The sequence below is a fragment of the Ceratotherium simum genome, chromosome 2 (genome assembly GCF_057802395.1).
Source record: "Ceratotherium simum simum isolate JZ-2026a chromosome 2, ASM5780239v1, whole genome shotgun sequence".
Classification (NCBI taxonomy): Eukaryota; Metazoa; Chordata; class Mammalia; order Perissodactyla; family Rhinocerotidae; genus Ceratotherium; species Ceratotherium simum.
In genome coordinates, this window is record NC_141901.1 from 9984265 (window position 1) to 10000000 (window position 15736).

General features: G+C 39.7%; 1 protein-coding gene across 4 annotated transcripts in view; it reads left to right on the forward strand.

The window, feature by feature from the left end:
- Nucleotides 1-10462, forward strand: part of DARS2 (aspartyl-tRNA synthetase 2, mitochondrial) — a 33209-nt gene extending 22747 nt beyond the window's left edge. For 3 of the 4 annotated variants that reach the window (XM_087438058.1, XM_087438072.1, XM_004425026.3), the window contains 5 exons: nt 1570-1722; nt 3848-4066; nt 4282-4392; nt 6203-6278; nt 7068-8106. In XM_087438058.1, coding sequence (XP_087294184.1) covers nt 1570-1722; nt 3848-4066; nt 4282-4392; nt 6203-6278; nt 7068-7282 — 774 coding nt within the window. In that variant the 3' untranslated portion in view covers nt 7283-8106. Of the gene's footprint in view, nt 1-1569; nt 1723-3847; nt 4067-4281; nt 4393-6202; nt 6279-7067; nt 8107-9708; nt 10150-10388 lie in introns of those variants that run through there. The other variant, XR_015553971.1, reaches the window with a different exon arrangement.
- Nucleotides 10463-15736: the final 5274 nt, after the last annotated feature.

Below are 15736 nucleotides of genomic sequence, written 5' to 3' on the forward strand. Positions count from 1 at the left end.
TGGAACTTTCTGTAATAATGGAAATGTCTTATATCTGCATCATCCAATATGGTAGCCACTAGCCAGCATAGCTACTGAATGCTTGAAATGTAGCTAGTAGAACTCAGGGACTGAATTTTTAATTTTATTTCATTTTAATTAATTTAAATTTAAATAGCTGCATGTGACTGGTGGCTACAGTGTTAGACGGCACAGCCTGAGCTCATTAAAGTCAGTGCTTTATTTTCTTCTTGCATCTGGTGGTACTAATAAGAAGTTTGATGCTTGTATGAATTTATTCCTTTATAGCAGACCTGATTTTTTTTTGCTTTGTAAGCTTTCAGCCTCCTGATACTTAATGTTCTGAAATTTCACATTTTGTTTAGCTTTGGGTCTTTTCTCATTCAGTGTGTTGCCCACTTGAAGGGCCCTTTCAATATGAAGGCTCATGTTGTTCATCTCTGGAAAATTCTCTTATTATCTAATATTTTGACCTCATCATTTTCTCTAGTCTCTCTTTTGGAATTTCTATTAGTTGTATGTTGGACCCCTTTATGTAACTTACATGTCTCTCTTTATTTCCATGTCATTTCCCATCATTTTCTTTGTCCTTTTTATTCTTTCTAGGAGATTTCTTTGACTCTTCTGTTGAATTTTTTTTTAGCAATCATATTTTATTTCCCAGTAGCTCCGTCTTGCTTTTTTTCATTGGATTTGATTTTGGTTTTATTGATGAAATATCTTTTTGAGTGCCTTTGAGGATTCAAGTCTTTTGGTCCCTAAATTATCAGTTTTCTTTAGGATCATTCTTTTCTGTTTATCTCTGTCTTTTTTCTTTTCTTTTTTTGCTTGAAGAAGATTCGCCCTGAGCTAACATCTGTGCCAGTCTTCCTCTATTTTACATGTGGGTCACTGCCACAGCATGGCTGGCAAGTGGTGTAGGTCTGCGCCCAGGATCCAAACTCGCGAACTCAGGCCACCAAAGCAGAGCGTGCTGAACTTAACCACTACGCCATGGGGCTGGCCTCATCTTTTTTTTTTTTTAATGCTACAAGATTTCTTCAGTGTATGGTGATTTTTAATTGTACATATTTAAGAATGAGGCATTTAAAAAGATGTTTAAAGGGGCTTTTATAAATCATTAGATTTAGTTTAGGCTGAGCAGCAGGACCCGTGGCCATTACCCTGGGGACCCCAGGCTTCCTAAGACCCATGAGCCTCTCTAGGATCCTGCAGGGTAAAATCAGTTCCTTCTGGTGCTGGGGCTGCTCCATTGTCCTCTAGGCCAGAGCTTCCTGCATCTTGCTTCTCTCATCATTCCTATTCCATTCACTTGCAGTCTGCCAGAAATTTGTAGAAATCTCTTATCTGCAATAACCCTCCCCACCCTTCATTCCTTTTTTTTTTTTCATTATGGTGAGATTACTTTTTTAAATTCCTTTAGTATCATTTTGAAGGGGTTCAGGGAGAGAACAGAGATAATTGCATGTAGGTTCTCTTCTGTTGGGAACAAGGAATCTTTGTACTATGAGAAAAATAAATCAACCTCACTTTTTAAAAAAGGTGAATACGTCTTTTTCTTCATTGCAGGAGGTCTTACCTATATTCCTGAAAGCAAATCAAAACTGGAATTCTCCCGTTGCTAAGTTCATAATGGAAGAGGAAAGGTTGGAACTGATCAGACTAATGGAGATCCACGAGGAGGATGTGGTCCTGCTAACTGCTGGAGAGCACAGGAAAGCAGTAAGAAAGCTTACCTCCACACATCTGTGCTGTTGATGCTAGATGCTGCCTCTCTTCTCCTCCTGTGTATATAGTACATATTTGAATTGACTCTTAATTTCATAAAGTGGAGCAGCTCTACGTGAGTTTTTATATTAATAAATATCTTCCAGTACTCTATAATGCATTGTATAAAAACTAGTTTTTTTCATCAGTTACCAGCCTCTGTTGGCATTGCTCACACAGATTAGATCTGGCTGATTAGGAAAGCCACTTAGGTAGAGGGCTGTTGATATTCATTGTACAGCTATGGCAAAATATTTTTATTTTCAAGGTTTTGCAGATGAAGAAAATTTGGTAATCCCACACTTTTGTACATAATGCATTCCTGAAAATGCAGAGGGACAGATCAGACTGCTGAAGGACTTCTGGGCTGGCAGACACCCCTGGCCCTCCTTGGTCGAGGTGGGACCCTTTTTCCTCAGGAGCAGCAGCTGGGAGGGAGTGCGTGCTACACGCACTGGCTAGATCACCATTCTTGAGAGGATATGTGGAGGACTGGATTTAGCTTTAGAGATCATTGTAAAATATAAAAAAGTGTGGCGTAAAAGTCAAACATGAATATTGAAAATAGACTGTAAAGGTCAAGTCTAGTTAACATCTGTCACCATACATAGGTACAGAATTTTTTTTTCTTGTGGTGAGAACTTTTAAAATCTATTCTCTTAACAACTTTCAAATATGCAGTACCATCTTACTAGCTGCAGTTGCCGTGCTGTACATTACATCCCCAGGACTTATTTATTTTATACATTCATTCTTGCACTGTAGTATAGTATGGTTTCTTTATAGTAATAGTGTCTGATTAGTACTTTATTACATTCATTCTTCTAATTTATATTTACACTGTACTTATTTATCATTATTTTTTCCAAAGGAAAAGTTTCAGAGTTCAACTTCAAAGCTAAATGTAATCCACTGTCTTTCCCTTCTCCTTCAATAGTAGAGTGAAGAAAGGTATTTAATTACAAATTTTATTGTCAACTCATTTCTTAAAAAAACTTGAGATTTTGTATTATATAAAAATCCTGCTGCAAACTCATTTGCCTGTTGAACTTTCCCCTGGTATGAACCGAAACTGCTGGTCTTCTTTTCCCAGGAAGGTATCATTCTAACTCCTACTGGGACTTCCTTGAAAGAACACTGGAAACCAGACTTACAAGGAATAGCTTTAACATTCTGAAAATATCACAATGAAAGTGCCCTGAGTGGGTATTTAAATGTAGGATAGAATAGGCCACAAAGTGACACCCTATCGATGTCTCCAGGCGTGTTTCACTGTTTTGACTAACCGTCCTTTCTCAGGGAAGCCCTGCGCGTCATAGGTGGTGCTTATCAAGCACTTCCTATTTGCCCAGCACTGTCCTAAGTACTTTGTATGTAGTAACTCATTTAATCCTCATGCCAACCCTGTGAGAGAAGTACTGATACTGTTACCATTTTAAAGACTAGAAAATTGAGGCACAGAGGTTAAAAATTGGCTCACACTCACACAGCTAAGAAGTGGAGGAGCCAGATTTCTAACCCACAAAGTCTGGTTTCAGAAGTCACACTCTTAAATTAACCTCTACTCCACACTTCCTCTCTAATAATAGCCATTATTTATTGAACATTAACTCTGTGCCGGGCATTCATCAGATCCTCACCAGCCCTTCAGGAGCAGTAAGGAAATAATAATCATAATAGCTGCCATTCGTATTGCACCTTACATATCTTTTCTCACTTAATCTTCACAACAGTCTTTTGCAATAGATATTTTTATCCCCATTTTACTATGGAAAAAGGTGCAGAGAAGTTAGTCAGTAGCCAAAGTGAGATACAGACCAAGGTCTGTCATGCTCTGATACCTGTGTTCTTGATCACTGTGTTATCAGAGATTTACCCAGTCTGCTGAGTCTGGCAATCATTCTCTACTGTGTTGCAGTCAGATCATCCTCAGGTCTTTGTCTCCTGAGAGGCAGAGTGTCTCGTCTATTATTTGGCCAATCCTTTCTCAGAGAATTGCCTGGCTTCAGAATTCAGGTTGTGTCATTTGCTGCCCACTCTGTCACAGCAGTTAACTCAATGTTGTATCTTCTGTTTGCAGTGCTCTTTGTTGGGAAAATTACGATTGGAATGTGCTGACCTTCTAGAAGCAAGAGGAGTCGTGCTCCGTGACCCAGCCCTGTTCTCTTTCCTTTGGGTGGTGGATTTCCCACTCTTCCTTCCCAAGGAGGAAAATCCCAGAGAGCTAGAGTCAGCCCACCACCCATTTACTGCTCCCCACCCCAGTGACATCCAGCTCCTGTACACTGAGCCCGAAAAGGTACCATATCAATACTTCCAAGGAAAAAGGAAATGTGGAAATAAAGGCAAAGAACTTTAGGTTTCACAATCTGACCCAGTTCTGGAAGCCCCGGAAGAAACTGTCGGTTTTGAGCCAGTAGTTAAAACACTATCCCTAAGTAGCTACGGTGTCTTCAGCCTATAGAATAGGAAACAGAAATTTTCTCTAACATAAAGTCTCTGTGAATCTTCCAGGTCCGTAGCCAACACTATGACTTGGTTTTAAACGGCAGTGAGATAGGAGGTGGTTCTATCCGAATTCACAATGCAGAGCTACAGCGTTACGTCCTGGCAGCATTACTAAAGGTAACGTCATCTTCTAACTGGGCCTTTTTTTTTTTTACCAGAATATTTGTCAATTATGTTAAACGTTTGTTATGAATGTAGGAGTCACTAGATGTAGAATAGTTTCAGCTTATCTCTCTACCTTTAGTGTAAGACTTTGAAAAGTAAATGACAATAATAGCTATTTATTAGTGCTTACTGGGTGCCAGGCACTGTTTAAGTACTTTATATGCATTGATACATTTAATCCTCACGATTACTTTGTGGGATAGATACCCTCATTCTCCCCATCTTAAAGATGAGAAGCTGAGGCAGGTTAGTTAATTTGCCCAAAGTCACACAGCACAGAAGTAAGCAGAGCCAAGATTCTAACCCAGGCAGGGCAGCTCTTGAACCCAAACTCCTAACGTCCTAACCACTACACTGCTCACAACATGATGCAGTCTGGAGTGGCTGAAAGTGGTGATGATGCTGGAGAAAGACAGAGAGGTTTGAAAGGAGTTTATATCACTTAATACATACTTCTTTCGTTGTATTGGGGGGGTAGATTTTAGTGATAGAGAGTTGGGTAATCAGGATTTTAAAAAGAGTCTATACAGATGCAGGCCTGAGAATTTGGTTTTTTGATGATTCTGTAGAAGGCTAGGATGGGTTTCAGGACAGAAAAGATCCAAGCAAGTCTGATCCTGAAAGATCATTTTGTGGGATTAACAGGTGTGAGCTAGGATGGACAAACTTCATTTCTGAGAGCAGGATTGCAGAACCCGGAACACCAGACTCCTCCATTAGCTTCCAGGGATTTGGGAACTCCCTTCACTTCTCTCCCAAGTCAAAGCCTCCAGTCATCAGGTTCCCTGCCAATTTTTTTCACTTCTTTCGTTGTCAAGTTTCTCAAAGCAGTCAGTGAGAATACGTTGCTTCTGAGTCCTCCCTGTACCCCAGTGGTTCTCAGCCCTGCTGCCCATTGCAATAGGAATAGAATCACCTGGAAAGCTTTCAAAACAAAAAAACACCCACTGTTCCACACCAGACCATTAAATAAAAAGCTCCAGGTGTGAGGCTTTGGCATCTGTTCCTTAAAAGCCCCCACTTGATTGTGATCTGTAGCCTGGTGAAAGAACCATTTTCAGACACACTTCCAACGTTTCTGCACGCGTTGCCCCGCAGAAGCGACTTGCACAGTCACCAAATCCAGTGGCCTGTTCTTGGCCTTCAAGTTGTCGTGCCTCCCAGCAGCATTTGGCACTGTTGCCCTTCTACTAATGTTCTCTTCCCTTGGCCCCTGTGAGAGGACGGTTTCCTGCTTTTCATCCTGCCTTTCCGAGCCCACATCTCCATGTCCTTGGTTGGTCATACTCTGTTTGCATTATCAGTATAATAACAGCTGCACTTACTGAGCGCCAGGCACTTCTCTGCGTGTTTTAATATCTGTGACTTGTCATATTCTCTTACTAAACTGTAAACCTCTTAAGAATTTTTTTTTTTTTGTGAGGAAGATTGGCCCTGAGCTGACACTTGTTATACTTCCTCTTTTTGGTTGAGGAAGAGTGGCCTTGAGCTAACATCTGTGCCCATCTTCCTCTATTTTGTATGTGGGACGCCGCCACAGCATGGCTTGATGAGTGGTGTAGGTCTGCACCTGTGATCTGAACCTGTGAACCCTGGGCTGCCGAAGTGGAAAGCGCTGAACTTAACCACTGTGCCACCGGGCTGGCCCCAATAAGATATTTTTTTAACTCAACTTTATTTTGCCTTTAGCACCTCAGCATGCTGTGTGGCACTTAGTGGACCCTCGCTGTGTATTTAAATTGAATTATCTTTTGAATTTCAGGAAGATGTGAAATTGCTCTCCCATCTGCTCCAGGCTTTAGATTCTGGGGCGCCCCCTCATGGAGGAATTGCCTTAGGTAAACAATCTGTCTTTTTACAAGCTAAATTTCATTCTATAGCACTATGTCTCAAATTTGGGTTCTCAGCTTACAGGAGGTGGGTCGAGGAGTAAAGAGGGTGAGGGGTGAGCCAGAGAGTTCTACAGGAATTTAGGTTTGTGTTTTCATTTCAACGATATATTTTTAAAATATATTTTTCCAGTTATAAAGATAAAACTTGGCTGATAATTTGCATTTGAAAGGTTTTTTAATAAAATAAAACTGCAGCATCTTGAGCAAATATTGGTCAGACCCTGGGGGCCCACAGACACATTCATAGGAGTCAGGGAAGCACTGCTGCATGGTATCTGGCTCGTGCAACAATCGGAGTATTCACTGCCTGTCTGATGGCCGTGACTGCTTACCTTGCTTGTGTTATCAAGCTAGGAGGAGTGTGAGAAATTCTGGGAAACTCACCTAGATTATAGGCCCTCGACAACAGGGGCTTTCTTCTGTATTCTTGGAATGCCCTGCACAGCACCTAATTCTGTTCAACCTTTAATAAGCCCTTGCTAAGGGCTTATTAATTGCTGTGACATTTATTAATCCCAGTAGCATGTGAATATTAGTCCTGCGCATTTTTCTGGAATGAGCTAGAAAAGAACCTCTCAAACAAACAAAAGTTCCCTAAAAAGACAGGGAACTATGCTTGGCTGTGACTTGTTAAAGATTTGTATTTAAAAGTTCTCTACAACCTTTATAGGAAAACTAAGTCACTCCCAACCTTAGATTACATTCTTTTCTTTTAACTTTGTATTTAACTCACAGGGTTAGACAGACTGATATGCCTTGTCACCGGAGCACCAAGCATCAGAGATGTCATAGCCTTCCCAAAATCCTTCCGGGGACACGACCTCATGAGCAATGCCCCAGATTCTATCCCTCCTGAGGAACTGAAGCCCTATCATATCCAGGTCTCCTGGCCAGCAGACTCAGAAACAGAAAAGAGCCCATTGGATCATCCACACCATCCAGAAAGTTGAGCTTTTGAGTTTTGTTCTCTGTGCTTCCCCAAGGCTGAAATCAGGTCCAGAGTTCTGCCACAGGTCTGACAGTCGGGTCTTCAGGAGAAAGGAATCCAGGCAACATTCTTCACCACAATGAAGAAACAGATAGAAGGTATCCAGTTTTGACTTGATAACATGCATTATTAGGATTTTTTTGTTTGGGACTTTTCTGAAGTTTCTTTTTACTTGGAGAGGTGTGAAAGATGGCTCTTTATTGGAGTAATATAATGGCTTAGTGTTTTCTAATCATGTTTTTCATGCCCAGACTGTAGATTGTTCACCTAGGACAGAAGTAATCAAATCATGTGTGAAATATGGGAAAATGCTTGCCCCTTTAGATTGGTCAGTTGATGGAGAGGTCAGTTCAACCAGCCTCATCAAGAGAATCCTATAAATTAACTGGATAGTGACATTTCAATTATCAACATAATATAGTGAGAAGCAACATGATATAATGCAAAAAAATCACTGAAATGAAAGTCACACAATCTTAGTGTTTCACCTTGAGCAAGTTACATAAACCTCTCCTAGCCTCCCTTCCCGCCAGCATGAAATGCGAACAGTACTTGCCCTGCTCGCCTCACAGGGCTCTTCTTGCTGGAATCAGAGGAGAGGATCAGAGGAGAGGATGTATGTGGAAGATAGTGTGAGTGAAAATGCTTTGAAAAACTGTAAAGCATTCCACAAATGTAAGATAATGATATTATCCATTTGTAAACAGATATAGACATATCTATGTGTATTTTATAGTTTAAGATTAAACAAGACTATCTATTAGTAAAAGAAAAACAGTAATTTTATGAATCAGTATTCTGTTTATATTTCTACTTTTAAAAATAATCATTAATCTCTGAATAACACTTTCCCTCATAAGCAGTTGAAAATATTAATTGACCTTAGACCAACCTCAATGTATAAAAAAGTGAACACTGAAGCTCTAGTGTCTAAAAAAAGTGGACTCTAGCTCACTATAATTTTCTTATCCGTTCTGATGACACAAATAAAAGGTTATAATTAATTAATAATTATAGAGGCTGGCCCCGTGGCTTAGCGGTTAAGTGTGTGCGCTCCGCTACTGGCGGCCCGGGTTCGGATCCCGGGTGCGCGCCGCTTGTCCGGCCATGCTTGGGGCGGCGTCCCACATACAGCAACTAGAAGGATGTGCAACTATGACATACAACTGTCTACTGGGGCTTTGGGGAGAAAAAGGGAACAAAAAAAAATAATAATAATTATAAAATGGGGACAAGGCCTTGATCAATGAAATTATTCTTTTCTACTTATCTCCACCTTTGCTTTTGGCATTCTTTTGATTTATAATTTATAAACACCAAGTATCGGTCTTATATCCCTGCCTGTTTTTCTCAGTGCTCCAAGCAATGAGATACTATAATCTTTTTCTGTTTGAACATAAAATCCACTTCACTTCCAGGTCCAATTTGTGATGCTCCTGAGTGTGAATGTCCTTCACTACTGCAGAAAGCTAGTTCGTCTTTAGGGGGAGCTTTTCCCTAAAGTTTGTCCTTTACCCCAACCTCTCCCCATTTGTGGGTGTACTCCGGAGCCAGAAAATTCTTGTTGGCAGGGTTCTGATGGTGAGAAATGGTGTCTAACTCCGTTTCTCAGTGGAGAGAATTTCTAGAAATGCTCTTTATTGGGTAGGTAAATGCAGTTTTACATCCGTTTATCCCACATGGACGTTACCTAATTCCTAAATATAATAAATTCACATTTCACTATGTAGAGCCTAATTCTGACCAAAATATTGTCTTTCTATCCTGAGAATGAGTTATAGAAGACACCCAAAATCCAGAGAATATTTTCTAGGCTACAAATGCCAAAGGTCCCATGTCCCCAGATGTTAGACAATCCCATTCTGGCATCTCAGAGACCTAATCACCTTGGGCATCACTTAGCTTTTCTTTAGTCCTGCCTGTCAGAAAAAAAAAATGCTTATTCTGAAATCCAGGGAAATGTCATTATTTTAGATCTTCATCATTGAGGTGCGTTGAAATTTTAAATTAAATATTTTCTCAAAAATTAAGGAACTACTTACTGATATAAGTTGATAACAACACAACCAGGATTTTGGAATGCATGAACTAATTGTAAACTGGAAGCCAGGTTTATTTCAAATCCAATCTCCCCAACCTCGCAGGCAATTTAGATTTGTCCTAGGTTGCAAGTTTTAAAAACAAGGTAAGCAACTGCCAGCTACAACATCATTAGTTATTATTAGCTATCAGTAGAGCTTTGTCGTACAAGAGCTCTGTCTTATGAACAGTTTCTCCTTGTTGGGAAGAGATGTGTCGGATGATGAGTCTGACGGGATGGTTTTATGCTCTTTGGCTCTTGGGTTGAATAAAACAATGCATCTATACAGCTGCTCTGTCTTTTCCCAGAATCCCCCTCTGAAGAACCAGAACTGTCTGTGATACTGACTGCATTCCTTGCTGCTGATTTTTTGTTAAGCATAACTCATCCTCAACATGCTTCCTTAAGGATACTTTTTTCTTATTTCAAGGAAAGTGAGTTACTTTGTAACACAAGAAATAAAAAGGTACACAATAAAAATATTAGATGGGATATCTAACAGTTGCATGTGTAAGTCATACAACAAGTGCACATCTGAGTCAGTCTTCTGTATTTAAGACAGTGAACTTAGGAGAAAGAACTGGTCTGAGTTGGACATACCTGGATTTAATTCCTGGCTTTACCATTCCCTAGTTGTGCAACCTTGGCCCTGTCGTTTAACCTCTCTAGGCTCCTGTTTCTTCACCTAGAATAGCAGTTCTCAAACTTTTTGATCTCAGGACCACCTACACTCTTTAAAAATTTTTGAGGTGGGCCGGCTCCGTGGCTTAGCGGTTAAGTGCGTGCGCTCTGATGCTGGCGGCCCGGGTTCGGATCCCGGGCACGCCCCAAGGCACCACTTCTCCGTCCAACGCGAGGCCGAGTCCCACGTACAGCAACTAGAAGGATGTGAACCTACGACATACAACTATCTACTGGGGCTTTGGGGGGAAAAAATGAATAAATAAAATCTTTAAAAAAAAAAAAAAAAAAAAAAAAAATTTTTGAGGACCCCAAAGAGCTCTCTTAGGAATTAAAATTTCTTAAATATTTATTTACTCACTTTAAAATAATGAACCCATTACATGTTAACACAAATAGTGTATTTTTATTTTAAAAATAATTATTTTCCAAAACAACAATTAGTAAGAAGAGTGACATTGTTTTACATTTCTGCAAATCTTGTTGATGTGTGGCTTGATAGAAGACGCTAGATTCTCATATCTGCTTTTGCATTCCATCTGTTGCGATATGTTGTTTTGGTTGAAATATATGAAGAAAATTGGGCCTCACATAAATATGAAGTTAGAAAGGGGAAGAGTATTTTAATAGCCTTCTCTGATAATTATGGATATTCCTGTCTGATACTACACCAAAATTTGACAGGTTCCTCAAAGGTAAGTTGCAATGTGGAATCTGAAATCATATTGATGAAATTCTTTAAAGTCCTTTGGTCTTATATTTTGCATACAGCTTTTATGCATGATTTTGTAACACCACACATCAATCATTTGGAAAATATTGGTTCACTGCAAATGTTCCAAATGTTGACGCATTTCATTATACAATATCTAAAAAATCACATTGAGGGCCGGCCCCGTGGCTTGGCGGTCGAGTGCTCGCGCTCCGCTACTGGCGGCCCAGGTTCAGATCCCGGGTGCGCAGCGACGCACCGCTTCTCTGGCCATGCTGAGGCCGTGTCCCACGTACAGCAACTAGAAGGATGTGCAACTATGACATACAGCTATCTACTGGGGCTTTGCGGAAAAAGAAAGAAAGAAATAAAATTAAAATTAAAAAAAAAAATCACATTGATTAATATCACCACTGATCTCATCACAGTTCTTTAAGTAATGGGGGAAAACATCTACTCTGAGTAGTAACAGCCACAAGCTGGCACTTAGCAGGTTTGAACACTTTCCAAGCTGAGATTCAAAGTGTTTCCAGGTTGATGAAAGCAAATGCAAAATTGTCTCTAGATGAAAACACCTTAAACTGAATCCTCAAAGAATTTCTGAATATAAAGTTCCAAGGAACATAATCTCACAATAAAAAAAAAAAATCACAAAACATACAAGGAAACAAGCTACATTATCAGACATTATCAGCAGTCACAACAAACAGAATCAGATCTGCTAATATTTCATGTATTGGAATTATCAGAGTCTGACAATAAGCAAAGTATGTATGGTATTTATAGAAATAAAAAATGGAATCAAACCTGTGAGTAAGGAATAAGAACTAATAAAAATGACGAAGCAAATTTGGTCAAAAAATAAAGAGCAAAATAAAAATTATGGAAATGATATACATAATCATTGAAATTAAAATTCAATAGATGAATTAAAAAGACGTAGCTGATAAAAGAATTAATGAACTGAAAGATAAACCTAGGGCCAGCCCGGTGGTGCAGTGGTTAAGTTCACATGCTCCACTTAGGCAGCCCAGGGTTCGCAGGTTCAGATTCTGGTGAGGACTGATGCACCACTTGTCAAACCATGCTGTGGCGGCATCCCATGTAAAGTAGAGGAAGATGGGCACGGATGTGAGCCCAGGGCCAATCCTCCTCAGCAAAAAGAGGAGGATCGGCAACGCTTGTTAGCTTAGGGCTGATCTTCCTCACCAAAAAAAAGAGATAAACCTGGAGAAATTACTCAGAAGGCAGCACAGAGAGACAGATGGAAAATACAAAAGAGAGCTTGAAAAATTTGAAGGATAGAGTAAGAAGGACTAACTATGTCTAATTAGAATGCCAAAATGAAAAACTAGGAAAAATGGGAGACAGGAATTATTCAAAATAATGATTGAGAATTTAATAATTGAGGAAAGCAAACCAAGCTCAAGCACTATAAATTATTTTTAAATTCACACCTTGATTACAGAACTCCAAAACCAAAGAGACAACCTTAAAAGCAGCCAGAGAGAAAAGGTAATGTACAATCATTCCAAGAGCTGACTTCTCAATAGTAACAGTGGGAGCAAGAACACAGTGGAATACTGTCTTCAAAGTGCTCAGAGAAAATAGCTCTCAGCCTGGAATTATATGGCCGCATATGATCTTCAGTAATTTCAGACATTTTCAGATAAACAAAAACTGAGAAAGTTTACAACTAATAGATCTTCTCTAAGGGGATTTCTAAAGGTTGTGCTTTAGAAAGAAGGAAAAATAATCTGCAAGTAGAGTTGCCAGATTCAGCAAATAAAAATAGAGGAAGCCCAGTTAAAGTGGGATTTCAGCTAAGCAACAAATAATTTAGCATAAGTATGTCCCAAATATTGCAAATGTTGCATGGGATGTACTTATACTAAAAAATATATTTCTTGTTTACCTGAAATTCAGTTTTAACTTGGTGTCTTATATTTTATCCAGCAACCCTATCCATATGGGAAAGTTAAAGATGGGAGAAGGAATGATTAGGAAAGACAATAGTAAATTTATGAGTAAATGTAAACAAACATTGGCAGTATTAATTATATCTAAGTTGTAAGATAAAAAATAAACAAGATAGGGGCCAGCCCAGTGGCCTAGTGGTTAATTTTGGCACACTCCACTTTGGCAGCCCGGATTCAGTTCCCAGGTGTGGACCTACACCACTCATCAGTGGCCATGCTGTGGCAGTGACCCACATATAAAATAGAGGAAGATTGGCAACAAATGTTAGCTCAGAGTGATTCTTCCTCAAGCAAAAAAAAAAAAAGGGAAAGATTGGGGACAGATGATAGCTCAGGGCGAATCTTCCTCAGCAAAAAAATAAAAAGCAAAATAGAACTAAAATACTGAACGAAATGGTATATGAATCCAGGTGAGGTGGTTGAAAAATCTTTCTAAAGTTCTTATACTTTTCAGGAGGAAGGTAAAGTGTTAATTATTTTAGACTTTAAGCTAAATATTCATATTAAAATGGCTAGGGTGACTACTAAAAGAATAGAATTAGAGTGTATAACTTCCACAGAAGAGTGAAAAAAAAAAACAGAATGAGAAACAATTCAAAACGGAATGAAAAACAGTTCAAAAGAAGGCAAGAAAACAAGAAAGAAAAGAAACAATGAAAGAAAGAAGGAGGAGGGAGGGAGAAAGAAAGGAAAAGAGAAGACAAAAAAGGAACAGAAAAAGTGCGATACCATATTTATGGATTGGAAGATGCAATGTAGATGTCAGTTCTTCCCAAATTGTTGTATAGATTAAATTCAATTCCAATTGCTAGAGAAAAAAGAATACATTTGGTGTTGTTTATATGAAATTCTATGTTGTTATACCGTTGAGTTGATTCCAACTCCTAGTGACCCTGTGTACAGCAGAGTGGAACCCTGCCCAGTCTTTTTACACCGTCCTCTCACCTTCCAGCGCTCTATCAGACTATGCTCCCCTGCTGTTCATAGAGTCCTATTCATAGTGGCCAGGTCCTCCTTTGTAGTCTTTCTTAGTCTGAAAGCTCTGCTGAAACCTGTCCACCATGGGTGACCCTGCTGGTGTTTGAAATACCAGTGGCGGGCCGGCCCGTGGCTTAGCGGTTAAGTGCGCGCACTCCGCTGCTGGCGGCCCGGGTTCGGATCCCGGGCGCACACAGATGCCGCTCCTCCGGCCATGCTGAGGCCGCGTCCCACATGCAGCAACTAGAAGGATGTGCAACTATGACATACAACTATCTACTGGGGCTTTGGAGGAAAAAATAAATAAATAAATAAAATTATAAAAAAAAAAAAAAGAAATACCTGTGGCATAGCTTTCAGCAATACGCAGCTGCCACCGTATGACAGCTGACAGATATATAAAATTCTAGAAACAAGCTAACCTATAGGAACAAAGAGTTGATGAGTAGTTGCCTGGGGATAGGGGAGATGGGAAGGCGTAATGGAGTAAAAAGGGTTGGAAGGAAACTTTTGAATGTATTCATTATCATGATTGTGGTGATGGTATCACAGTTGTATACGTATGTCAAAACTCAGCAAATTATACACTTGAAATATGTGTAGTTTATTGTATGTCAATCATATTATCACATTGTAAAGAATAATTTTTAAAACTATACAAAAAATTAATTTCAATTCAGATCCCAGTGGGGCTTCTTTCTTTTTTTAGGGGATAGAGGGGACTTGACAAGCTGATTGTAAAATTTCTATGGAAAAGCAAAGATCCAAGAGTAGCCAGAAACTGCTGTCTGTACCTGAGGAAGAACAAGGTGAAGGAATATTTTCACTTGATGCCAAGAAGTATGATAAAGCTATAGTGATTAACAGGTATTGGTGCAGGGACAGACAGGTCAATCAACGGAACAGATTAGAGAGCCCAGAAACAGACCTTTGTATGTATGGAAACTCGATTACTGAGATGGTGAATGCTTGGGACACATTATACAAATTTAAGCCTCTTACCCTGTCCAATAGTCATTTAAAGGTCGAGTCTAGAATCCATGGCTTATAATTCCAGCTTGCCTGAGACTATACAGAAAGTCAAGGGCAGAAGCCTCATTGCTAGACCTGTCTTTAATTGTTCCATATCTAATGGGGCTGAGTTTGACCACTTATCAGAGCCTTGGATTCAATGCCTGGAAGAAAGACAATAAGACCAAAGTAAAACAAGATGTGAACAACTTCAAATTACCTTCACAGAACAGTACATTTCTTTAGGGGCCTTTTTCTCACTGTTATCAGAAACATTATTGTTTTGCCATTTGTGTATAAAAGCATCTGTCTTTTCCACCATGCTACCCAATACCAACACCCTAAAAATGAATAAGGCCATATTGCATTAGCGTCAGAATTACACATGAGCTTAGAAATAGTAGAAAAAAACAATCTTTTGTTCTACCTTACACAGTGTCTCAGGTCCCTTCCTCAGGGCTATGAAGACCAAATAAGATGTCATATGAAAGTACCTAGTACAGTCCCTGACATATGTCCCTGACGTAAAGGAAGCACCACATAAAGGTAGCTATTATAAGCGAGTAACATTCCTTTTTCCAGACATTATTCCAAAGTCATCTTGTAAACATGTAATAGTCCTGTTTTATGGTGAGATCAAGAAAGCGAGTCTGGAGAAACTTGTTTGTCTCAAATATCTGTCACCTCTACCTTCAAAATATGTCCAGCAACTGACACTTTTTCACACCTCCAGGTTACCACCCTGGTTCACGTGACCATCTTCTAATGCCTACATTACAGCAAAAGCTTCCTAACAATCTTGCTTACCTCCCAGATCATGTCACTTCTCTGCTCAAAACCCTACAGTGGTTTCCCATCTCAGAGAAAAATCCTTACAGTGGCCTCCCAAGCCCTCCATAACCTGCTACCTCCTGACCATCTCCTCCTGCGCTCGCCCTCGCTCCCTCTGCTCCATCTGCTCCATCTACTCTGGCG